At 51.2% G+C, this 25,450-nt stretch overlaps 1 protein-coding gene and 1 pseudogene across 4 annotated transcripts; one reads left to right on the forward strand and one right to left on the reverse strand.

The window, feature by feature from the left end:
- Positions 1-989: 989 nt before the first annotated feature.
- LOC102959955 lies at positions 990-9,392 on the reverse strand (annotated as a pseudogene).
- On the forward strand, positions 8,308-24,858 carry LOC102968973 (serine/threonine kinase 11 interacting protein). 4 transcript variants are annotated; one of them, XM_042995404.1, is made up of 25 exons: positions 8,308-8,469; positions 9,366-9,451; positions 11,934-12,139; positions 12,338-12,412; positions 12,709-12,804; positions 13,187-13,294; positions 13,412-13,483; positions 14,565-14,691; positions 14,925-15,028; positions 15,163-15,258; positions 15,494-15,535; positions 15,711-15,851; positions 16,050-16,134; positions 16,708-17,046; positions 17,452-17,657; positions 18,381-18,497; positions 18,599-18,776; positions 20,535-20,765; positions 20,879-20,982; positions 21,949-22,046; positions 22,140-22,318; positions 22,539-22,620; positions 22,835-22,905; positions 23,457-23,704; positions 24,452-24,858. In XM_042995404.1, the coding sequence occupies exons 2-25, from the start codon at positions 9,391-9,393 to the stop codon at positions 24,599-24,601; spliced, it is 3,216 nt and encodes a 1,071-aa protein (XP_042851338.1). In that variant the 5' UTR covers positions 8,308-8,469; positions 9,366-9,390; the 3' UTR covers positions 24,602-24,858. The 4 variants fall into 4 exon arrangements, with proteins under 4 accessions (XP_042851338.1, XP_007086246.2, XP_007086247.2 ...); XM_007086184.3 differs by lacking the exon at positions 8,308-8,469 and adding an exon at positions 8,779-8,863; XM_007086185.3 differs by lacking the exon at positions 8,308-8,469 and adding an exon at positions 9,138-9,198.
- Positions 24,859-25,450: the final 592 nt, after the last annotated feature.

Below are 25,450 nucleotides of genomic sequence, written 5' to 3' on the forward strand. Positions count from 1 at the left end.
ACAATTGTGAGTTCCAGCCCCGCATCAGGCTCTGTGTTAACAGCTTGGAGCCTGGAGCCTGCTTCAGATTCCGTGTCTCCCTCTGTCTCTCTGCCCCTCCCCAGCTTGCTCTCCGTCTCTCAACAAAATAAATAAAAAAAAAATAAAAAAGTTTTGAAAAAAGGAGGCATAAAATCTAAACAGGAGAAGTAATTATTATCTGATCAAACTATTTCAAAATAAGAATACAGATACTTTTTGGTATATATCACAGAAAACTTTCAACTTAATTTCCTAAAAAAATTTCTTAATGGCTGTTGGTCAATGCAGCATTAAGAAACTGTAGTGCAAATTCTACCAAATACATTTATCACAAAGGGGGTTTGTTCATTTTTCTGCAAATAAATGTTGTTACATTAACAGTGAACATGTAACAAATTGGGTTGCCTGGATGTTTAAAAGCTATCACCATGGGGTGTGTGGCTGGCCCAAGAGGTAGAACATGCAACTTGATCTGGGGCGGGAGGGGGTCCTGAGTTTGAGCCTCTGCTAGGTGTAGAGTTTACTTAAAAAACAAAAAAGCTATCCCCATAAGCCAGCCTTGCAACTAAAAACTCAAACATATTAATCTCAAGATCCATCCTTAGTCCAATATTATCTATACCAAGGCTGGAAGACCTTAATAATAAGAATAAAACCAAAATGTATTTATAGAAGCACTAAAGAGGCACCTGGGTGGTTCAGTCGGTGAAGCATCCAACTCTTGATTTCGGTTCGGGTCATGATCTCTTGATTTGTGAGTTCGAGCCCTGTGTCCAGCTCTGCACAGACAGTGAGGAGCCTGCCTGGGATTCTCTCTCTCCCTCTCTCTCTGCCCCTATCCCACTCATGCTCTCTCTCTCTCTGAAAATAAACTTTAAAAAAATAAATAAAAGTAATAAAAATCATTTGTTTTAATGTTGAAAGTATTTTCCTTACTAATATGGCACATACTCTTTCCTAGCCTTTAATCAGCTATTTGGAAATGAAGTCACGAGAATAAAGTGAAGACTTGGAAATTCAGGATGAGACTGTGCAATAAAGTCCCCAACATCCAGGAAACTGTCTGGTACACTATTGTATCTTCATATCAAATGACTGTCATCTGCTAACCCAGATTGAATTCTTTTTTTTTTTTTTTAATGTTTATTATTGAGAGACAGAGAGACACAGAGCATGAGCAGGGGAGGGGTAGAGAGAGGGGGAGACATAGAATCTGAAGCAGGCTCCAGGCTCCGAGCTGTCAGCACAGAGCCTGACGCGGGGCTCGAACTCATGAACTGTGAGATCATGACCTGAGCCGGAGCCGGTCGCTTAACCAACTGAGCCACCCAGCCGCCCCTGAATTTTTTTTTTTTTTTGAAGTAATCTCTAGGGGTGCCTGGGTGGCTAGTGGGTTAAGCGTCCAACACTTGATCTTGGCTCAGGTCATGATCTCATGGCTTGTGAGATGGAGCCCCGAGTGGTGCTGGCAGCTTGGAGTCTGCTTGGGATTCTCTGTCTATCTCTGTCTCTCTGTCTCTCTGCCCTTTCCCCACTCTCTCTCCCTGTCTCTCTCAAAATAAATAGATAAACTTTAAAAAATAATTCATAAAAAAATAAAAATAATCTGTATGCTCAATGTGGGTCTCAAACTCACGATCCTGAGATCAAGAGTCACATTGTCTACTGATGGAGCCAGCATGGCGCCCCTGGATTTGAATTGGGTTTTGTTGGCCCTGAATCATCAATAAGAACAACTGCATTAAGTATTGACTTCTCCTCCTCTTCTGGGGAAGAAGGTGTACTGACTATTTCAGGTGTAAGGCTTCCAAAGGTTTGCCTTTCTCCACGGAAAGCCTTGAACCTTATTCTAGGCTTTAGGTATTCTTGATCTTGACCATTCTCCATATCCAAATTCACTTGGTCACCATGAACCAGTCACTGAAGTTCCAGGGGAGTCTCTTTTGAAACCTTCTGCCAACAGTAATGTCACTTTAAAGGATTTCTAGTAGAAGTTGCTGAATTTCAAGCATACACGCAGAGTCACCCTTAACAGATTCCAGAAATTGAACATTCGTTGGATCATTGTACGGTTTCAACTCACCATCATCTAAACTGAAACTGTTATTGAAACTGTTTTAAGCAAAATCTGAACATCTTGTGGCTGATTTGGTCTATAGATGTATTCATTCCTTACAAAAGGAATGCCCCAACCTGTACCTTCTACATGCAAATGACTTTTGTTTGTCATCACTCAAGGCTCACGTGGCTTCTTTCAGAGGGACATCCAATGTTCCCTCGCCTCTTTGAAAAGTTCATTCACAACTTTTCCAGCTGAAAGTTGAATTACATGTGATCTTCTGTACTCATGTTCGTTTGCACAGCACCTTACAGAGAAGTGATGTGGTCAGCACCTTAACCAAGGGAACATATCTTCAATAGCAGGAAAACCTTTGATGTAGTCTTCATGGTCTTTTATTTATTTATTTAAAAAAAATTTTTTTTTAATGTTTATTTATTTTTGAGACAGAGAGAGACAGAACATGAATGGGGGAGGGTCAGAGAGAGGGAGACACAGAATCTGAAACAGGCTCCAGGCTCTGAGCTGTGAGCACAGGGCCTGACGCGGGGCTCGAACCCACAGACCACGAGATCATGACCTGAGCCGAAGTCGGCCGCTTAACCGACTGAGCCACCCAGGCGCCCCTTCATGGTCTTTTAAAGACTGTAACTTTAGGCCTATCAAATTTGGAAGATTTGTATTTCTGCCCAGGCCAATTTCTTTCTTCCTTCCTTCCTTCCTTCCTTCCTTCCTTCCTTCCTTCCTTCCTTCCTCCTTCCCTCTCTCTCTCTTTTTCTTTCTTTCCCTTTCTTTCTTTCTTTCTTTCTTTCTTTCTTTCTTTCTTTCTTTCTTTCTTTCTAAATGTTTATTTATTTGTTTTGAGAAAGAGAGAATACAAGCAGGAGAGGGGCAGAGAAAGATTGGGAGACACAGAATCAGAAGCCGACTCCAGACTCCGAGCTGTCAGCACAGCCATGCAATCACAAAGCCATGAGATCATGACCTGAGCTGGTGGTCGCTTAACCGACTGAGCCACCCAGGCGGTCCTGAGTCCAATTTATATCTTGATACATCATCACTTAGGTTGTTTTCAGGTTTCTTTATTTTATTTTAAAAATTTTTATTTATTTATTTTTATTTTAGAGAAAGAAAGCATGAGCGGGGGGAGAGGGGCGGAGGGAGAGAGAATCTCACGCAGGCTCCACGCTTGGCACAAAACGTGACACAGGGCTCAATCTCATGACCCTGGAATAATGAATGACCTGAGCGGAAGGCAAGAGTTGAACACCCAACTGACTGAGCCAGCCAGGCACCCCTGTTTTCAGGCTTCTTTGTAAGGTCTTCACATTCTTATTAAATTCTGCAAATCCTGGGGTACCTGGCTGGCTCCATCAGTAGAGCATATGACTCTTGATCTCAAGGTTGTGGGTTCAAGCCCTACATTGGGTATGGAGCCTACTTAAAAAAAAAAAAAATTGCAAATCCTGTGTGCTTGGGGGCCTTGGCCCTGTGACCTCCTCTCTTATCTACCCTGTGGGCTAGTCACTGCCCTTGCCCTCTCCAGCCAGCCCCCCCTGCTCTTATCCTTTATTGTTTTTTCTTCCTCCCTCCCTCCTTTGTATATGTGGGCCTATTTTGTCCTACATTTTAGTTTGAATGAATTTACTAAAGTCTTTGCTTACCATTGCTGTTTGCTCCCTCACTTCTTCCTCTTGAATTCATTTTTTTCTTAGTGCTGATCTATCCTCTTTTTTTTTTTTTTTAAGTTAATTTATTTATTTTGAGAGAGACAGAGACAGTGCGAGGGGGAAAGGAGCAGAGAGGGAGAGAGAGAGAATCCCAAGCAGGCTTTGTGCCGTGAGCATGGAGCCTGACATGGGGCTCAAACTCACGAACCGTGAGATTATAACCTGAACTGAAACCAAGAGTCAGATGCTTAACTGACCGAGCCACCAGGCACCCCACTTTTTTTTTTTAATATTTTATTTTTAACTAATCTCTACACCCAATGTGAAGCTTGAACTTACACCCTGAGATCAAGAGTCGTATACTCTACTGACTGGGCTAGCCAGGCGCTCCTACATTAATTTTTATATCCTTCGTATATTTTTATTTTTAACCATTAGGGATGAGAGCAAGAGGCTGCAGCCTGTATTCAGCTTGCAGTCTGGGACTGGAACCATCTCCCCAAAGCACTATCTCTACCATAACACGCATCATGAATATGGTAGGCAGAATAATGGCCTCCTCCCTTCCCTCAAGATGTCTGTGTCTTAATCCCTGGAACCTGTGCAAATAGCACGCTAGATAACAGGGGAGAATTAAGATTTCAGATGGAATTAAGGTTGCCAATTAGCTAACTTTACAATATGGAGAGTATCCTGGGTTATCTGGGCGGGCTCAGTGTAATCACCAGGGTCCTTAAATGTGGAAGAGGGAGCCAGAATAGCACCAGAAGGATGGATGTGAGAAAAGCCCAATTAGCCATTGCTGGCTGTGAAGACAGAAGGGGGCCAGGGAAGTGGGCAGCCTCTGTAAACTGGAAAAGACAAGAACGCATATTCGCCCCTGGAGGCTCCAGAAAAAAACGCAGCCCCACTGCCACCTTTATTTCAGCCCAGTGAGATACATTTTGGACTTCTGACCTTCAGAACAGTAAGGTAACAAACGGGTGCTGTTTGAAGCAACTAAGTTTGGTGTAATTTGTTACAGCAATAGGAAGTGAACACAATGTTGAAATGTGATTGTTGGTGTCTGTCCTTCCACCTCACTGCCAGCTTCTTTTAAAAAAAAAAAAATTTATGTTTTTATTTTATTTTTGAGAGAGAGAGACAGAGTGAGAGCCGGGGAGGGGCAGAGAGAGATGGAGACAGAATCTGAAGCAGGCTCCAGGCTCTGAGCCGTCAGCACAGAGCTCGACGTGGGGCTTGGACTCACAGACTGAAAGATCATAACCTGAGCTGAAGTTGGACGCCCAACTGGCTGAGCCACCCCTGCGGCCCTCACTGCCAGCTTCTTGAGGACAAGAGCCATACTGTTGTCTCCTTTATTTACACGGAATCCAGCACAGGATCTGGCATATAGTCAGGGCTCAGTAAATATTTGTGGAACCGGTGAAAGAATGAAGACCTGCTTTAACTTTTTGAGGTTCTACTCGGGCTCTGAGATTCCAAAGCGGCTACTGCCTTTCCCTTTCCCCAGGCCCTTGGAGACCCTCAGCCCTTTGATCTCACTTTTCTCTAGTTTCCTTGCCCCATTGATACAAGTTTCCCGTTGCACTACTCCACTTCCAGATTCCTCCCTTGTTGTGGACTCTTCTCTCCAGCTTTGTGTGCAGGAAGAATTGAGATGGAAGGCACGTGTCACATAACGCACCTGACTCTGCCATCAGGCTTATGCCTGAAACCGACGTTTTCTTCTTTTCCAAGATTCTGCTTGCTTTCCTGTCTTCTCCGTAGCTGCCTCCAATCCGGTTTCCTATCCAGCTTCTGATGAGGAATAGAGCTTTCATTTCATCTCTTCCTTTCTGTTTTCTGGATTAACCTCAAGGTTCCCATCTTTCTTCCAGCGCTTCTTAACCCCTCCCCATATGATTCTAGGGGTTTCCGGCAGAGACAACGTAAAGAATTAAGGCACTCTCAAGGACCTCAGGTTTATAAAGCCACTCAGGGACTCCCTCAGTTTATTTTATGCAGCACTGCAAAATCTGCTCAGGCTGGGCTCTTCTAGCTGCTGTTGGGTCACTGCGATATTGTTATTTTGTTACTTCCCTTTCAGTCAGCCATTCTCAGGCCCTGGCTTCTCTAATCTCACGCTGAGCTTGGCTTCTGCTTCTCTGGCTTTCCCTTCATGAGCCTTGTGTTCAGTCTCTCCTGGAACCAGGCTCTGATGGGCTCGCTTGGTCACCGTCTAAAGCAGTGTTCTCATGCCAGACCTCCTGTAATGCTGCTGATTTGTCCCATATGTCTGATTCTGGTAACCGGGCCAATTCCTGGGCAGTCTTTTGTGGCTAGGTCTGGTATCAGAGCCAAGAGAAACAATGTGTGGTAACTTATGTAGAAAGAGCTGCCTCTGACCACTCAATCCTGGGGCCATCGGTGCCAGGCACAGGGCCTCTCTAGCACAAACTCCTTTACCACAGCACTCTTTTTTTGCAGGTGATATTCACACCTCTTCATTCTCTTCCATTTGCCCCCCTTTCCCAGTCATGAAGAGGTTGGTGAAAGAAACAGATCATCCAATTTCACTCTCCCTACCCACAACCCAGTTTCAGGTGTGAAATTTTCATTTTGGAGGAAACCTTAGGTCTCAATCATCTCATCTGCTGTGGGAGGTTGTAGCACCACAGCAGTGAGGTCTATATCTAGGACAATGGTTCACGTCCTAACCAGGAATCATTACTCTGTTGCCCTGTGGGCTATAGTCTAGGGGCCTGCATGCTCCAAGGTACCAGATACAATCAGGCTTTGGACTAGGACTCTGACGTCTGTATTCTCTGGTAACTAACTTTGTCATCATTTTCTTCTTTTCTTAAAAAAAAATTTTTTTTAATGTTTATATTTGAGAGAGAGACAGAGGGTGAGCAAGGGAAGGGCAGAGAGGGAGACACAGAATCTGAAGCAGGCTCCAGGGTCTGAGCTGTCAGCACAGAGGCTCGAACCCACGAACTGTGAGACGGTGACCTGAGCCTAAGTCGGATGCTTAATCGACTGAGCCACCCAGACTTCAGTTTTTTAAAAAAAGGTTTTGCCTTGGGGCATCTAGGTGGCTTAGTCAGTTAAAGCATCTGAACCTTGATTTCGGTCCAGGTCAGGATCTCACAGTTGTGGAGTTCAAGCCCGCCTGGGGCTCTGCACTAAACGCAGAGCCTGCTTGGGATTCTTTCTCTCTCCGCCCCTCCCCCACTCGCGCTGTCTCTCTCTTAAAATAAACTTGAAGAATAAAATAAAAAAGCTTTTGTCTTCCTCAAGGTTCTTAATGGTAGCAATTTACAGAGACACACTCAGACTAATTTAGGCAAAAAAAAAAAAAAAAAAAAAATTGGGTAGGAATTCTTTGGAAGGTGGCCAAGGCCTCTCCCGCAGCCTGAGGGCAGAAAGGGGAGTGGGCCTCCCGCGGGGCCTGGAAACAAGAACTGCTTAGTCTTCCCTTGTTGCTTCTCTCAGGGGATGTTTTCCTTTCCCTCCATAGTTCAGTTTTCTTTGCTGCTCTCTGTTCCACTTTCACATTTCTGGGGGGCCAAGGGATGGAGAGCAAATCTGGCTACAGGGGTCTCTCCGTATTAATAGAGCAATTCTCAGAATCTGTGGGCTGGCAAGACACTCCTGAAAGATTTCAAAGCACTGTCAAGTCAGGAATTTCAAAACAATCTCTTTTTTTTTAATTTTTTTTTTTAACGTTTTATTTATTTTTGAGACAGGGAGAGACAGAGCATGAACAAGGGAGGGTCAGAGAGAGGGAGACACAGAATCTGAAACAGGCTCCAGGCTCTGAGCTGTCAGCACAGAGCCGGACGCGGGGCTTGAACTCATGGACCGAGAGATCATGACCTGAGCTGAAGTCGGCCGCTTAACTGACTGAGCCACCCAGGCGCCCCAAAACAATCTCTCTTCTTGCCTAAGAGGGTTACCGTTGGCAGTGACAGCTATGGGAGAACCCTCCCTTCCTAGTTCCAGGTGATGGATGAACAGAGACTGACAACCATCATGGCTCTGGGATTAACAATTCGACAAAAATATATTGAGACACTACTCTTCCTTTGTATACTGCTCTACCGTTCACTACGTGCTTCCACTTACTTCATTTGACTGCCTTTTAGGCTTTTGGCTCAGATCACACAGTATGTGATAAACGCTAAATTGTCTGGTTTAGAGGCAAAAATTGCCATTTCAAATATTATGTCTTTCGAAAAATAGATCCTCCAAATTTTGCAACTTGAGATAAAGGTAACTGTAGTCTCACCCTCAACTGGTAAAGGATGCATTTGATTTTCCTCTGTAGAAAAGGCACTTAATTAAGAAAGGCACTTAATTAAGGCACAACTCTCCCTGAAAAACAAATCGTTACATTTTTAATCTAGCTCAGTAGTTGATGTCTTTTTTTTTTTTTTAATGTTTATTTTGAGAAAGAGAGAAAACACAAGCGGGAGGGGGGCCAGAGAGAGGGAGAAAATCCCAAGCAGGCTCTTCCGTGGCGTCAGCGCAGAGCCCCACGCAGGGCTCCATCTCACGAACCTTGAGATCGTGACTTGAGCAGAGATCGAGTCCCAGGCTTAACCAATTGAGTCGCCCAGGCAACGGGAGGTCCTCTTTTGACCAGGAGCAAGGTGAAAGCTCTAATGGGAACTTGGAACCAGGAAAATTCGGCAGTCTTGACAAAATTGGTTACTAATTGAAAGACCTTTGCAGGTAACATAGCCTCTGTGAACCTGTTTTTTTTTTTTTTTTTTTCAAAGCTGGCCTAACAATTTTTATTCACGTGTTACGAGACGGAACGCGGTAAAAACAAGAGACCTGATACACGTGGAGCATTACCAATCTCACTATGAGAGTCTGACATTGCTGAAGGAAAAAAGGACAGAGTTTGGAGGGACGTTAAGGAAAAACCGTCAAAGGGGCACTCCAGAAGTGGCAACTTTGCCAGCTCCCGCTTTCGGCAGATACCAAAAAAACTCCTATGGCGGACTCGCTCTCCTTTAATTGGAAAACAAGTGTTCGCTTTGGCCGAGTCCTTTCCTCACTAAGAGAAAATTCCGTTTCCCAAAACTTTGCTTCCTCGCCCAGTCTGCAAACAACGAGTCAGGTTTGTTTTCCTCACAGGGGCCGCGGCAAGCCGAGTGGAAGTCCCTTGCCGAGCGGAGCCCACGAGTGGGGCGGGGGTGGCGGTGGAGGTGGCGGCTCCCCTTCGGGCGGGGGGGGGGCCGGGCCCAGCAGGTCGGAGGCCGAGGGACCGCCCCGTCCGCACCCAGACCCCACCGCCTCCAGCCGACACGTCTGCACGACTTAGGGCGTGGTTTCCGGCAGCGCAGGCAAGCTTTCCGGTTGTCCCGCTTCCCCCGCCTTCCTTCCGGGGCGGGACTTCCCGTCCATTATTGATAGGCGCCGGGCTGCAGAGTTGGTGGAAGGAGCACACAGGAGGTCAGTTTGGGTGGCTAGGTCTTATGCCCCTCGAAAGGGTACCCGGAAGGATACTCTTCCTCGCTCTCTCTCTTACTTTTTTTCCCTGCGAGGTCTCGGCTTGCTCGGACGTCCTAGGCTTTTGGTACTACCACCCACCTGAGGCTCTTCCGCTTCCTCTTTCTCAGGCTCCGCCCCCAGCGTCCCGTGGCCATGACGACCGCCCAGCGGGACGCCCTGGTGTGGAAGCTCGCCGGACTGCTGCGGGAGTCTGGTGAGTTGATCTGGGGGCTGGGGCAGGGTGGGGGTGCACCCTGCCTTACAGAGACACTCCCCCTAGGAGTCATAGAATTACAGCTGTTTAAGGTCACGAGGGTTCGAGCGTCAGTTCATTTTTTTTACTTCTCTGGGGTTTTTTTCTCTGGTGCCATTGCTTACAGTGTCCTTTGTCTTTGACAGTTCAAACCTTAGCCATCCTTCGAGGTCCAACTCCAGTACCACTTCCTCCATGCGTTCTCTGATACTCTCAGAGGAAGGTGATCATTACTTGGCTGTAAGTCTCTGGAGACCAGGGACTAGTATAATCATTGCTGTGTGGCAAGATCCTTAGTATAGTTAAAAGCACGAGGTTTGTTGGAGTCAGATTCACTTGGGTTGGAATCCCAACCCTCTTTCAAACGTGGCGAAGTTAAGTTTTCTGAGCTTCAGTTTTCCTCACCAGCAAAATGGCATAATGATTGTACTTAACTCAAAAAGTTGTCGAGGGGATTCATTTGAATTCATGTAAAGCACTTAGGACAGTGTTTGCATAATATGTAAGGGCTCAAAACTGGTAGCTGTTTTTACTAGAGTTTCTTCTTTCAGGACTTGGGCATGGTGGAGCCACACTGGTTGTTCAGTATGTGGTTGACATTAGTTGTGGTACAACAAGCCTTGGCTTTGAGATCAGACAGAAGTACCAACTTCCTACCACCTATATAATCTCAGTTGATATTCTTTTCTAAGCTCTCATTTTCATATCTGAAAGAGGTGGTCAGTAGTGCTTCTCTTTAGGAGATTTTAAAGAAGTTTAAATGAGGTAACAAAGTTGTCTGTCACATACTACCCAATTCATGTTAGCTGCCTTCTAGCACTCTGTACTCCCATTGATGGTATCTGTGGAATCTCTGTTTGTAGCAGTTTCAGTTTCTGGCTTGTTTTATTAACTGTGTATGTATTTTATCTCTTGTAGACTGGGGGGCTCTTTGAGGGTGGGAAGAGTCTTTGAACCCTGTCTGCATCTATCCTTAGTGTCAAGTACATAGACCATCTTTCAAGTAAGGTTACAGGATTTATTGGTTTGTTCAGACAAATCTGACCTGGTGCTCCAGGGGTTAGGCATGATGGTGTGTGTGTGTGTGTGTGTGTGTGTATGTATGTATTGCTATAAAGAGGTAGCTAGAGAGAGAGATTTATGGTGATGGAATAGTTTTGTATTTTCATGGTGATGTTGGTTATAGGAATCCACACCAATGACAGTGGCATAGAACTATACGGATGAACTATACGGATGTACATATATACATCATCAGTTTCTTGTCTTTGATCTCTTACCACATTTACATAAAATGTAACCATTGGTGGAAACTGGGTGAAGGTTATAGAGTACCTGTCTGTAAGATTTTTGCAACATCCTTTGACTCTGTCCTTGTTTTTATTTAAAATATTTGTTTATTTTTGAGAGAGAAAGAGGGAGAGCATTTGTGTGCAAATAGGGGAGGAACAGAGAGAGAGAGAGACAGAATCCCAAGCAGGCTTCACGCTGCCAGGGCAGAGCCTGACCCAGGGCTTGAACTCACGAACTGTGAGATCATGACCTGAGGCGAAATTAAGAGTTGGACACTTAACCGACTGAGCCACCTAGGCACCCCTATATTTTGGTTTTAAAAAAAAAAAGTAAAAAAAATATTTCTCTGTGCCTACCTCATAGCTATACTTTTTTAGGTGCAGTGACGGGTACCAAGGTGATCAAAAGATGCCCTCAAGGATGATAGTCTCGTTAGAGCAGTTTTAGCATAGAGATCAAGAATAGTACCAATGCTATAACGAGCGGTTATTCTTTTTATGACGTGCATTTTAGGATTGTTTGAAAGTTTCTGCAAGTGTGCCTATCTTTCAATCAGAAAAAGAAGTAAAGATGAAACCAACACCTGGGGCACCTGGCTGGTTCAGCAGTGGAGCATGTGACTCTTGATCTTGGGGTCATGGGCTTGAGCCCCATGTTGGATGTAGAATTTACTTAAAAAAAAAAAAAAAGATGAGACACATTACCAGCTTTTATGTAAAATGAATGATTATGGTCTAAAAGTACAGCAGTGTGACACAGTGAGAAAGAAGCCTGCCTGGAGGAGGTAGGTCTCAAGCTGAGCAGAGTGGAAGGGAATATCAGAAAACGAGGAAGCTGTGAACCACGCTGACTGTATTCCCAGCATTGTGAGTAGGCCAGACTCTCTTGAGCAGATGGTGAAAGAAAATTTGGAAAAGTCGGTTGGATGTAGTGACACGATTTCATATTTCAGGCTGAAGAGTTAGGACTTTTTGGGAAGATAGAGGGGAGCCATGGAAGACTTTTGGGCGGGGGAGGAGATAGTATGATCCTGGCAGTGGGAGATTACAGTGTGGATTGGACTGGGTGTATCCTGGGGTCGCAGAGTCTTAGGATAAAGGGAAAGACCCTTTTGTTATGCTCTCCTTCCTGTCCGCCCCTTTCCCTGCAGGTGATGTGGTCCTGTCTGGCCGTAGCACTCTGAGCCTGTTGACTGGCACCCTGCAGCAGCTGAGCCACGTGTTTGAGCTGCACCTGGGACCATGGGGCCCTGGCCAGACAGGCTTTGTGGCTCTGCCCTCTCATCCCGCCGACTCCCCTGTCATCCTCCAGCTTCAGTTCCTCTTCGATGTGCTGCAGAAAACTCTTTCACTCAAGGTCCTGGGGTGGGAATTGGGTAGGATGTACACAGGGCCCAAGAGCTGGGGGTGGGTACATGGGTGCAAGAAGTCTGCAGGGCCCAGATCGAGGAGATGTGAGAGCTGTGGGTGGCTGTGCCGAGGAGGAGAGGTTAAGGAAAGGGAGATGTGCTGGCCTCAGTGACATGAGTGGTTTTTTCGTTTTGTTTTGTTTTAGCTGGTACATGTCCCTGGTTCTGGCCTCCCAGGGCCCATCAAGATTTTTCCCTTCAAGTCCCTTCGGCATCTGGAGGTATGGAGTGTTGGATGCCGGCACACAAAACCCAGCTTGGGACAACCTTTTGGGAATGGAGAAAGAGAGACGGCCTCTTTTGCCGGGGGTGGGGGGGGGGTGGGGGCAGGGGGGCAGGCCTGAGTGTGCCCATTGCCCTGTGGCAGTGTGACATCTGTCTCGTGTAACGGTTCCCTGAGTCATAGTTGGCCTTGTCGACTTTTCCCTCCCTGTAAAAGGAGGGAAAGTGAGGTGAAGCATCTGCCTTTTGTGAAGTTTTGTCTCCCTCCTTCCCGCCCTCCTTTTCTCCACCGCAGCTCCGAGGTGTCCCCATCCATTGCCTTCGTGGCCTCTGTGGCATCTACTCCCAGCTAGAGACCCTGATTTGCAGCAGGAGCATCCAGGCATTAGAGGTAAGGAGAATGAAGGCTGGGCCCGGATGCCTTGTTCTGAGGGACATAGAGGACCAAGCTCTGACATTCCCTCTTTTTTGCAGCCTTCCCTGCCTCCTGCTTCCCTCTGGACAGTGTCCTTGCCCCCTTTGCTCTGCTCCCAGAGCACTATGTATCTGTTTATATGTTTATGGCCACACTTACCCTCTTGTATTCAATATTCCCATGTTTGTCTCCCCATTCTCCCCACAATGAACTCCTGGGGGCAGGGCCCTGGGCTTTCTTTCAGTCTGCCTCTGCAGACCGACTTTAGTATATAAAGAACGAATGAATGGCTGGGAGACAGCGTGGCCTTGCATTGGGGAGGAGGGGACAGTGGCGGTAATGGAGCACCCTGTCTCAGGAGCTCCTCTCAGCCTGCGGTGGTGACCTCTGCTCTGCCCTGCCTTGGCTGGCTCTACTCTCTGCCAACTTCAGCTACAACGCACTGACTTCTTTAGACAGCTCCCTGGTGAGTGCCTGAGAGGGAAGGGAATTTGGGGAAGGACAGGGACAGGCCCTTAGGGAGGAGGGCCAGCTGGTTGCATGGAGGTGTCTGATTCTCTGCTGCTTTTCCCATGCCCCCCAGCGTCTCTTGTCAGCTCTGCGCTTCCTGAATCTGAGCCACAATCAAGTGCAGGACTGTGAGGGCTTCCTGATGGTGAGTATGGGCAGGCTGGTTGGAGCTGGCACCACATGGGTCTCTGATTCTGCTCTGATCCTCTCTCCTGGACCTGCTTTTGCTCCCACCTTCGTCTTGTCCCCCGCCTTCCCCCAGGTGGGGCTGCATCCTGGAGGCAGTACTGTTTGAGAACTCAGGCTCTAGCATAAGACAGGCCAGCATTCAAATCTCAGCTCCTAATCCTTGTGTGATTTGGGACAAACTAACCTCTGAGTTTCTTCACCCATCAAGCAGAAGTCATAGGAGTACCTGCTTGTGTAGTATTACCGTGGGTGCGAAGGTTGTGGGATGTTGCTCAGCCTATGCCTAGCTCAGAAAAGATGGCTTCGGGAAGATGGTGAAGAGCCTTCTCCCACATCTCATAGTCAGGGGTAGCCAAAGTCAGACACTAGTTAATGTGGTGAGAACAGACTGTAATCCGTAACGCACCATTGGAGTAGTAATAAGCTATCGTGGAATGTAATCAGCGGTAAAACTATTTTAATTGGTAGTAAACTTCAGCGTGAACTGAATTCCAATTCAGTTTGTGCAGAGATTACTGGGACCTTTAAAGGGAGAGTGAGGGAATGGGGCCGGGGAAGACAGGGGCTTGAGCAGATTCTCTCCAGTTAGTTTCCTCAGGTCAAGAAAGTAGAAATGTACAGAAAGCAGGAAGGGGGCATTGGTCCATATGAAACCCATCTGGGTCTGGGTTTGCTAACCAGCGCTTGCTAGAGTTAGCTTCCTACCTTCCCACAGAGGCTGGGACACAGGGGCTGTATCTTCAGGCATTGGCTGCAACAAACTAAATTCTCCTGGCAGCCTGGAGTTTCTCTAGGACGGAACGGAAGGGGGTTGGAGTTGTCTTCCCAATGATGTGACCTTGAGCTATTAGGAACTATGCCAGTATTTGTTCAAGTCTGTTAACGTGGTGCGGGGAGGGGGGGTGGAGGACTGGATGAATCATTTGTGCTGAGAGTACGCAGTCTTTATAGGCCAAGGTTGAGGCCTGCTTGAAGGCTCAGAGGAGCCCGGCTAGAGTCTGGTCAAGGAGAGAATCTTTGTCACCAACCCCTCTCAGGACTTGTCTGAGCTCTGCCATCTGGACATCTCCTATAACCACCTGCATATGGTGCCAAGAATAGGACCCTCAGGGGCCGCTCTGGGGACCCTGATACTGCGAGGCAATGAGCTCCGGAGCCTGCAGGGTGAGTGGGAGTTTGGGGAGGGAAGTGGGGGGCCAGAGAGTAGGCGGGGGCACACAGGGTTTTAGGGGCAATGTGAGACCGAGAGTGGTCCGGGAACCGCATGCCTCCAGGGCCTCATGTAGACCTACGGGTAGGTCTGAGATGCCCAGGCTGGTCTTTCCGCTGCATGTCCCCCAGCACCCTGCCCCCTGAACTCACCCACCTGTCCTTCCTCCCTTCTCATCTCTACCCAGGCCTGGAGCGGCTGAGGAACCTGCGGCACCTGGATGTGGCGTACAACCTGCTAGAAGGACACAGGGAGCTGTCCCCGTTGTGGCTACTGGCTGAGCTCCGCAAGGTGAGTCTTGAGCATTTCCGGGACTTGGGAGCCAGCTGTGCGCCTCTCCCTCCCTCCTGGGCTGATTTGGTGAGTGCCCTTCCTCACTCAGGGAGGCCTGAGGCCCATCTCAGTCTCCCCTTCCTGCTCTTCAGCTCTACCTGGAGGGGAACCCTTTGTGGTTCCACCCTGCGCATCGGGTGGTCACTGCCCAGTACTTGTCACCCCGTGTCAGGGATGCTGCAGCCGGCGTGAGTAATCTTCTCACATCCGCTCTGCTGTCCCTTTCTTGCCTGGTCCTGCCCTCGCCCCCTTGTGCCTCTTTCTACCCCATCCTTGGGTGAGGGGCCATAGCCCTGGACTCCCTGCTTGTTACGCTGTTGCCCCTCGCTGAGCCTAGTGGTCCCTGGGCTGAAGGGTTTCCCTGCGTGGGCAGGCAGGAACTCTACCACCAACACGACCCCCTCTTCTTTTGTCTTTGCTCAGTTCCTTCTCGATGGGAAAGTCTTGTCACTGACTGACTTTCAGGTTAGTATGCTGGGAGCTCTGGGAATAGGATTGGTTTGGGAGGACATGAAAGGGGTCCCAGGGTAGGGGTCTTTCTGGGAAGCTGCAAAGTAGGGCCTGTCCTCTGGCTAGCCTGGCAGGGCAGAGGTGTACCTCTGGCTCCAACCTTTCTGTCCTTCCTGTTGTCACACCCCAGCTCTCCACATCCTCCAGCTCCATGGCTCCACCTGTGCTCTGGCCAGCAGGGAGTACTGTTGAAACCTCAGGTGGCCCTGACTTGAGCGACAGCATCTCCTCTGGGGGCGTTGTGGCCCAGCCCCCACATCGTAAGGTTAAGGTAAACGGTGTCCTAGGCTGCCTTGTGCTGGGGTTGAGTCCCTTTAATGGGTGCTCTGGTTTATCGATGGGCTGAAAATAGTAAGGCCTCGTCCTTGGTTGTGAGTGGGGCTTTCTGGGTAGGTTGGGTGGGTGGCCGTGGATGGCAGGGTGGGAATCCCTGGCTTTCATAGAGCATGGGCCCTCTGTCCACCTTCAGAGCCGAGTCCGTGTGAGGCGAGCAAGTATCTCAGAACCCAGTGATACAGACCCAGAGCCCCGTACTCTGGACCCCTCCCCGGCTGGTAAGTCCGCCATGCTCCCAGCTGCCCTTGCCCAGTCCTGTCTTCAGTGTCCTGTCCCAGTCTTCTCGGTAGAAGGATTCTGTCTGTGGTGGAGCACAGCATTATAGAGGGCCTCGTAGGCTTTCCTCTTTCTTTCTAATTTAGGGAAAGGAGAAGAGACCACTCCTGGGCAGCATTTTCCAAGGTGTTTTTCAAGGAACGTGAATTTTGTAGGCTGTCGAAAGGTCACTTGATGACTAGATTCCGTGGGAACTTCTGGGCTAACCAAAGTCAAATAGACGTCCTCCTTCTAGGACGTCTCAGGACCTCCAGGGTGCCCCCTTGTATCTCGAATCTCCCAAACAGTGGATGTTGTGTGGTTCCGAATTGCACACGACCACAGGTGTTCTACAGAACACGCTTCAGGACACGCTGCTGAGGGGAAGCCTTTAGTTTCCCCCCGATGCCCAGCCCCTATTAACATTACACACCCGTTTACTTCACTGTGAGGAAGAGTTGCAGAAGAGGTCGGGCTCGGCGCGGGTTGTGGTGGGGGCGTGGGCTCGCTCAGTGGTGCTCTCCCCACCGGCCCAGGGCAGTTTGTGCAGCAGCATCGGGAACTTGAACTCATGAACAGCTTCCGGGAACGGTTTGGCTGTGACTGGCTACAGTATAGGAATCACCTGGAGACCTCTGGGACCCCGGTTCTGGCTGCCTCCCAGACCCCTGCCCTCAGCACTCTGTGCCCAGACACCCTGAGCCCAGGGTCCGTGCCTGGGCCTCCCTGCCCAGAGAAGGAATCACCGCAGGAAATGGCAGAGGAGGTCAGGCTACGGCCGGAGCCCCGGGAAGAAGAGGTGGTGGAGGAGCTGGTGAAGGAGGAAGAAGGAAAGGAGGAAGACGAGGAGGAGCAGGAGCAGAATGAAGTGGAGGGTGAGTTGTGAGCGCTCAGTGCCCGTCAGGGAGACGGGGCCCGGTGCTGGTGGCGTATCTGGGAGAGTTAGGAAAACCCAGACTGGGGATAGCTCACCCCTGCAGTCTTTCTTCATGTTTATTTTTGAGAGAGAAACAGAGGGCGAATGGGAGCGGGGCAGAGAGAGAGGGAGACCCGGAATCAGAAGCAGGCTCCAGGCTCCAAGCTGTCAGCACAGAGCCCAATGTGGGGCTCGAACCCACGGACTGTGAGACCATGACCTGAGCCGAAGTCGGACGCTCAACCGACTGAGCCATCCAGGCGCCCCTGGCTTACCCCTCTTGGATGGAAGGCCACCCCTTGGGAGGGCAGAGTCAGGGATACCTCTCTCTTCTTATGGGGCTGCTCCCCTGATCTCTCCTCAGCGGAACTGTGTCGCCCCATGTTGGTGTGTCCCCTGGAGGGGCCTGAGGGCGTGCGGGGCAGGGAATGCTTTCTCCGGGTCACTTCTGGCCACCTGTTTGAGGTGGAACTCCAAGCGGCCCGGACCCTGGCACGGCTGGAGCTCCAGAGTCTAGAGGCGGCTGAGGTGGAGCCCGAGCCTCGGACCGGGAGAGAAGCGGTGCTCGAGGTGAGCGGTGGTGTTAGGGGTCCTGGAAGAGGGGCTGGGCTTTTTGCAGGAGCCGACTCGGACAGCATGGCTGTTGGGTGCCAAGCACCGGGACTGCGAGTTTCCCACAGTCTCTCGTTGGCTCTTGGAGCAGAAGAGGGAAGCTGCGGGGGCAAAGGCATGGCCCCAGATAGCCTGGGAGGCTGGGCTGCTGAGCTGGAGTGTGGATGCAGCAGGAGCATTTTCATGACATCCAGAGCTACTGTTGTCTGCCATGCTGTCAGTATAACCGGAATCCCTCTGGTCCACTCTCTGCTCTCTCTTCCTTTTTCTTTTCTTTTCTTTTCTTTTCTTTTCTTTTCTTTTCTTTTCTTTTCTTTTCTTTTCTTTCTTTTCTTTTCTTTTCTTTTCTTTTCTTTTCTCTTCTCTTTTCTTTTCTCTTTTCCTTCTTTCTTTTCTTTCTTTCTTTCTTTCTTTTCTTTCTTTCTTTCTTTTTTAACGTTTTTATTATTTGTTTTTGAAAGAGACAGAGACAGAGTGTGACTGGGGGAGGGGCAGAGAGAGGGAGACATGGAACCTGAAGCAGGCTCCAGGCTCTGAGCTGTCAGCACAGAACCTGCTGTAGGGCTCGAACCCACAAACCATGAAATCATGACCTAAGCCAAAGTCGGACGCTTAACCGACTGAGCCACCCAGGCGCCCCTTCTCTACTCTTTTCTACCCAGTCCCCCTCTTTGTGTGCAGGGCTCAGATCCGCTCCCCAGGGCCCCTGTCCTTGTTCTGCGTTTCTCCTATATTTGCCCTGACCGGCAGCTGCGTCGATATGTGGTGCTGGAGCCCGATGCCCATGCAGCTATCCAGGTAATGGGGCCCGGAGCGAGGCCCAGGAGGCTGGGGAAGGATTGGGAGGTCAAGGGCCAGGGTCCATTGCTCACAGCTGCTTCTGGCCAACCCTGTATCAGGAGCTGCTTGCCGTGTTGACCCAAGCAGCCACCGCGGCTCAGTGTCAGCTTGGGGAAGCAAGAGACCCGCTGAGGGGCAGACTCCAGTGTCTACGTTGTGGCCATGAGTTCAAGCCGGAGGAGCCCAGGTTGGGATTAGACAGTGAGGAAGGCTGGAGGCCTCTGTTCCAAGAGACAGGTACGGGCCCTGCCCTTGGCCTTCCTGCCCACACCTCTCCCACCATTTCAGAGACAGTGGCTTTGAGGGAGGGAGTGTGGAGGGGGAACCCCAGGGAAGGGAAGGAATTGGGACCAGCTTTTCTGCCTGGAGGAAAATAGATTCATCTGTCTGATACATTTATCAAAAAAAAAAAAAAAAAGAAAAGAAAAAGAAAGGAAGAAAGAAAAGGAGCAAAAAGAGAAATTATATTCTTTCTTTTTGAAAGTCAGGAAATACAATCTCTGAAACTATTTAAACGTACTCATTATTTTTTCATAACTTGAAGGCTCTTTCCACTTTTTCTGGCTAATATTTAGAAACTGCATAAAAGCTCCTGAGTTCTCACTGCAGTATTGGGTGTAGTGCTGTCCTCTGAGTGTGTTTGGCTGTTGAGTAAGATGCTGTGGGAGTTGGCTGAGATTGTCCTTCCTTGGAAGGACTGACCTTGGAAGCTACTTCATATCGAGTGGTGCCTCATGGCATCTTTTCACACTGTGTTCTTTAAAGGGAGAGATTTTTTCCACTGTAGATCAGTCAAAAAGCTATGTCTTTGAAGACATTAAAGAAGAAAGAAATATTCTTGATAACGTCTGTGTTGAAACGTATGACTTTTAGTAGTCTTCTTGGCAGCGGCTAGAGCAGAGGTTTAAAGTTTATTGAGAAAATAGACCCCTTTCCACCCCCCTCTCTAAACCTCCCTCCCCAGAGGCCCAGAAGTACAATGTATACAGTGGAAAGAGCCCCATCCCCTCTAAGACCTTTCTGTGCTCCACAGAGTCACGTGGCCCCTGGGGTCCCTTCAGTGGGTCATTATTATTGAACGTTCCTGTGTGTTACGTCTTCTTTTTATTTGAGCCTTGGTTACCTCATCTGAACAAAGAAGGGAGTGAACTTGTCCTCTGTACTGTTAGGAGATTTAAATGTGACAGAAAGACGCCAGGCACAGTGTCTTGCACAAAGCATAGGTCCCCGTAAATGGTAGCTACCACCGCTAGCCTCAGCTCCACGGTCTCAGTCCAGGCACGTTCAGTTATTAGATCGTTGCTTTCCTCATTTGCAAAATGGGGTCGGGAGAGTTTTGATTCTGTCGTCAAAAGTTCTAGCGTATGCCCAGCACGCTATAGCTGCTCAAGGAATGTTTTTTCTCTTGCTGCCGATCCCTGACCTGGGTTCTTTACCTGGTCCGTTCACCCATCCTGACAACTCTGTGAGATAGGCACTGTCATCACCCTCTGTTACCGAAGAGGAACCGGGCTCAGGGAGCTTAGGTGACTTGTCATAATTGCCTAGATGACAGCCGTTAAGTGACAGAGTCTGGAATTGGACCCATACCTGGCACCCTGCCTTCCTGATCTGTTGATTTGGAGCTTTCAGACGTGGCTGGTGGAGCATCAGAGCACATGACCGGCCTGAGGCTGTGGGAGGGGACCAGAGCAGGGCCTGGCTGAGTTTGGTCCTCTCTGAGAAGGCCTCAAATCAGAAGGTGGGGTCCATTTTGAGGAGGTTGCAGGCCATGGGTTTAGGTTTGCTGCTCCCTCACCGGGATGGAGGGTGGTTAACAGGCCTGCTGAGGGAGTGGGGAGAGGGGCGTTGGGAATGGTAGGAGTGTATGAAGCTGGAGATGTCGGCCAGGGGGAGTCCAAGAGGGGGTGGGGAACATTATGAGCGTGGTAGGGGATTGTGACACTGTGGGGCGGGGGGGTGGTTCACAGGGACTGTGCCCATCCTTCCTTCCAGAATCTCCTGCTGTATGTCCAAACTGTGGTAGCGATCATGTGGTTCTCCTGGCTCTGTCCCTGGGAACCACCAACAGGGAGCACAGGGAGGGAGAGCAATCGCCAGCTCCCTTGCAGTCCACCAGCACTGTCTGTGACCCTTCTGACCACAGTGACCACAGCGACAGGGCCCACCCGGCCCCATCTCAGGCACCAGGCTCCCGAGATCACCACAGTTGGAGCCTCAGTCCCCGTGAGTAGAGGTGAAACGAGACAGGGGTGGTGTTTGCGGGAGGCAGGAGGTCCTGCCGGGGAGGCGGGATGGCGCTGTGGCAGCCAAGGCTGACGGCCCACTGCTGCCCCCAGCCCCTGAGCGCCACGGCCTCCGCTCCGTGGACCACCGACTCCGGCTCTTCCTGGATGTTGAGGTGTTCACTGATGCCCAGGAGGAGTTCCAGTGCTGCACCAAGGTCTGCGCCAGCCCGGCACTGCCCCGCGCCTCTCACTGACCAGGGTGTCCACTCGCTGCCAGCGCAGCAGATCGTGTCAAGCCAGTGGTTCTGGAAGCACCGGGTCCGGTTCCCGGTTTCAACTCCAGTGGTCACGTGCAGCGTGGCTGTGATATCGGAGTCTCAGTTGTCACCGCTCTGCAATGGGGGTAGCAGGGCCTGCCTTACAGAGCGTGGTGGCATCAGTGAGGGCCCGCGTCACAGCTGCCTAGCACAGCACCTGGCGCCTGAGGGGGACCTCCCGTTGCTGTTGTAGATCTACGATGTCACTGGTTCCTCTGTGAGCATCTAGCATGTGCAGGACACTAAGGGTCTAGGGTGAATCGGTGTCGCCAGCCGTCTTACGTTGTGGTGTGAGAAACCCGATGGTCTGGAAAGGGCTGGGATCGGGCTGAGTGAGGGAGCCTCTCTTTGGGGAGCCGATCTAAGGTGTAATCCGGGTCTTGAAAAAGGAGTTACAGAGTAGGAGGTGAGGATCTGGGGGGAGGAAGCAGCACGTAGATGGGGGCCTGAGAGAGGAGCTAGTGCGTGGGGAAGACTGCTGTCGGGGCAGCAGGAGGAGGGGGCGGGAGGGGGCGGGTGTCCTGAGAGGAGTCTGAAGAGGGAGGCGGGGGTCAGCTGAGGGGCAGCCTCAAGTGCCCGCCAAGGGGATTGGACCCGATCCCAAGGGCCGCAGGAGCCCTGAGGCAGGGGAGTGGCAGTCTAGTTTGCTTTAGGACGGTCCGGCGGAGTGTGGAGGGTGGGCCAGAGGGGGCACGGTGCCAGGCAGGGAAACCCGCTGAGCCCAGCTGAGGGTCAGGGTGCAGGGGGGTGGGGCCAGGGTGCGTGAGCACCGGGGGGAGGGTTGAGCACAGCGAACCTGTTCTCAGCCTGGCAGCCTCCTCCCTGGTCCTCCCTTGCTTCTCATTAATTTTCCCTGCTCCTCAGGTGCCCGTCGTGTTGGCAGGCCACCCTGGGGAGTTTGTGTGTCTTGTGGTGGTGTCTGACCACAGGCTTTACGTGTTAAAAGTGACAGGGGAGATAAGGTGAGCGAGCGGGGCCGCCAGGGTCAGGGCGGGGCCCCCTTGGGTCTCACGCCACTCACTCTTCGCCACCGCTTTGGCCCTGCCTCTCCTCAGCGGGCCTCCGGCTAGCTGGCTACAGCCAACCCTGGCCGTCCCCCTGCACGACCTGAGTGGCCTCGAACTGGGGCTGGCAGGACAGAGTCTGCGGCTGGAGTGGGCTGCCGGGACAGGCAGCTGTGTCCTGCTGCCCCGCGATGCCAGACATTGCCGGGCCTTCCTAGACGAGCTCACCGGTGAGAGGGGGGGAGAGGGGGAAGGGAGGTGCAGGGAGGGCAGGTGGGGGCTGCCCGTGTCTGGCAGCCGCAGTGGAGACAGACGGGTACTGGGACCCGTCCCTTGTAGAGGTTTCTGAAATCTAGAGATCGTGAGAACGGAAGGTGTTGAGAGGCGGAGAGGGTGGGGTGGAAGAGGTGGGGTCGCTGAGGTTCCCTGTCCCTGGCCGGCTCGGTCCAGATGTCTTGCAGGCTCTGCCTCCTGCCTGGAGGAGCAGTGTCAGCGCCACAGAGGAGGAGGTAACCCCGGAGCACCGCCTCTGGTGAGTGGATAGGAGGCCGAGGCCGGGCTCGGTGGCCCATGCGGCCGCTCTTGGAGCACAGGCCCTCTCCACCAGCTCCGGCTGCGGTTAGGCCCTGAGCACCTGGGCCTGCCACCTGCCCTCACGCCTGCACCCCCCTGACCCAGCTCTGGTCCCTCCTCCCTGCCCCTCTCAGTATTTTCTGCCCCCCTCGCTGACCACACCTTCTCCCCAGGCCTTTGCTGGAGAGGGGCTCTTCCTCGGAGCCTCCCCTGTTCTTCTACCTTCGGGTGTTTCTGGTCGAAGGTAAGGCTTCGGTACCTCATCTTGTCCAGGCCGCTGGCTATGCAGGCTACGCGCACCCCCCCCCCCCCCCCCCATACCTCTCATGCCGTGGTAGCAATTTTCAGCTCCTGGAATCCGGACTTCCTCTTACTCACAGGCACACCCAAATGACAGCCTCAGTCTTCCCGGCCTCTCTGAGGGGGGCCAGGAGGTTTCCTGGGTCCTCAGTTGCTCAGAGACCTTTGCTTCCGGGTATGGGCTTTCTATGAAGTGGAGCCTATTGGCTGGGTCTGCTCCACCTCATCCTGTCAGAGGAGGCGAGTGGATCTTTCTTTCTGAGTGGGGTGGGTGGTGGGGCAGGTTCTCTTTGTCTTGGGCCTCAGGTTTTGGAAGCTAGAGATGCCTGGAGTTTGGAGAAGGGAGGGCCCTGGCCTCCAGGGGCACAGGCTGCCCTCTGACCGCCTCAGCAGGGTGTGGTTCAGTCCTCTCAAGCACACTGGGATGCTGCCCCAGGGATCTGGGCTCCTCTGCGGCTTTCCATCCTGGGCCTCGCCCTGTCTCTTTCCCTCTAGGCCCTGCAACCTGCCCTGTGTCCCTGTTGATGACTCTGTCTACCCTGTACCTGTTAGAGGAGGACGTTGCAGGGTCCCAGGCAGAGCCTCCTCTTCCAGCACCATCTGGTGAAGCTTCTGAGAAGTCCCTGCCCTTGGGGCTGGGCCCTTCTGTGCATGTCAGGGAGCAGTGGCCACTCAGCAGCCTGAGCTCAGTGCTGCTGTATCGCACGGCCCCGGGGGACCTGCGACTGGTCTTCTATGACGAGGTGTGTGTGTGTGTGTGTGTGTGTGTGTGTGTGTGTGTGTGTGTGTGAGAGAGAGAGAGAGAGAGAGAGAGAGAGAGAGAGAGAGAGAGAGATGAGGACAGGGGTGGTGGGCAGTGTGGGAAATGAGTCTAGGAGGGCTGGGCATTGGAGGCAGTGTGGATGTGATGGGCAGTCATGCTGGAGGGAGCATGGAGAAGTGGGGTGCAAGGAACTGGGAGGCTCGCTGGGTGTCTGGATCAGCAGCAGGTAGAGGCGGGGGAGACAGCCACGGAAACCCCATGGACCTGGAGCCTGGCTTTGTGTTGCCTGGGAAGCCTTTCATGACGCACCGGCTGCTGCTTGGAGTTCGTGTTCGATTGGGCCCCAGTGCCAGCCACCTGGTTTTCACAGCCTCTGTGGGAGGAGTACTCTCATTAGGCCTATTGCAGATGGAGAAACTGAGGCTTGGGGACATTAACTTACTTGCCTGGGTCACAAGTGGTAGATGCAGAAATTGAACTCCAGCCAATTCCTTGGAATTGACTCCAGAACTTATATTCTGAAAAACAGTGGATTAAAAGAACAAGATAGTAAATGTGAAAGCCTTCTGGGGGGCCTCCAGTAAGTGTTGATTGTGTTCTGTTTAAAAAGCTCATAGTCAGGGTCTCCTACAGGGAGTGACACAGGCTTGGGGAAGGAAAGACGCCTTTGAGTCGAGGGGCGGTGGGTCCTCTGTGAGCCTCACCTCACCGCTACTTTGTCTGCCAGGTGTCCCGGCTGGAGAGTTTTTGGGCACTTCGGGTTGTGTGTCCTGAGCAGCTGACGGCCCTGTTGGCCTGGATCCGGGAGCCCTGGGAGGAGTTGTTTTCCATCGGACTCCGGACTGTGACCCAGGAGGCTCTAGATCTTGACCGGTGAGGCTTCCTTGCCGACCCCGCTTTGGCCTTAGGAGCCACGGCTGCAGACTGTCTCTCCAGACTCTGGCTGTGGACTTCTCCAGCCTTTGGATGCTCAGAGAGGCCCCAGAATGACCCAGGAAAGGGTCATCTCACCCAAGGGAAGGGTGAGAGAAGTTGCCTGGCCTGGTCTGGCCCAAGGGGTCAAGCTAAGTGGTCAGTAGGAACGTGTCTCCTGCACAGTGTCTCAGGTATCAATAAATTGTTTCCATTCCAGAGGCCGTGGAGGTATTGACATGTGTCATTCATGCAGCCTGTCGCTCCGTTCTCTCTCCTAACAGAAACTACCCCACCCATAGCTCTCTCTCAGTGGACAGCGCAAGCAGCCTTGCTTTTTCTGTGAGACCCCATCTCCAACCCCACTCTGCCCTGGCTGATGGGAGCAAGTAGGACCCCTGACTCATGGGCCCCAGTCCTCAGCCAGTAGTGCCTGTTACGGGGCCTGATGTGGAAATCACTGCCTAACGAACAGTCGGGCCAGTTCGATTCTCACTGTCTCGGATTACCGTTGGGAACTAATGAAGCTCTCAGGTCATTGGCAGGAGGTGCCCGATATGAGACGGTGTCTGGGGCGAGGGTGTGTGGAGTTGGGCTGTGGAGGGAGTGGTTGGCATTCTGTGGGTTGCCGCTCCTACCTCTTCTCTGAGCACTTCCTCGCTCAGCCTGGTGGCCTGGCTGGGTTGACCCTGCTCCTTCACCTCTGTCTCTGTAGCCACAGCGATCAGTTCAGGGATGCTCATGTGACTTGGTCTGGTTGCCGGAACGCCCAGGAAAGAGGTACGTTTCCCCGGTGAGGGGTGCTGAGAGGAAG

The sequence above is a fragment of the Panthera tigris genome, chromosome C1 (assembly GCF_018350195.1).
Source record: "Panthera tigris isolate Pti1 chromosome C1, P.tigris_Pti1_mat1.1, whole genome shotgun sequence".
Lineage (NCBI taxonomy): Eukaryota > Metazoa > Chordata > Mammalia > Carnivora > Felidae > Panthera > Panthera tigris.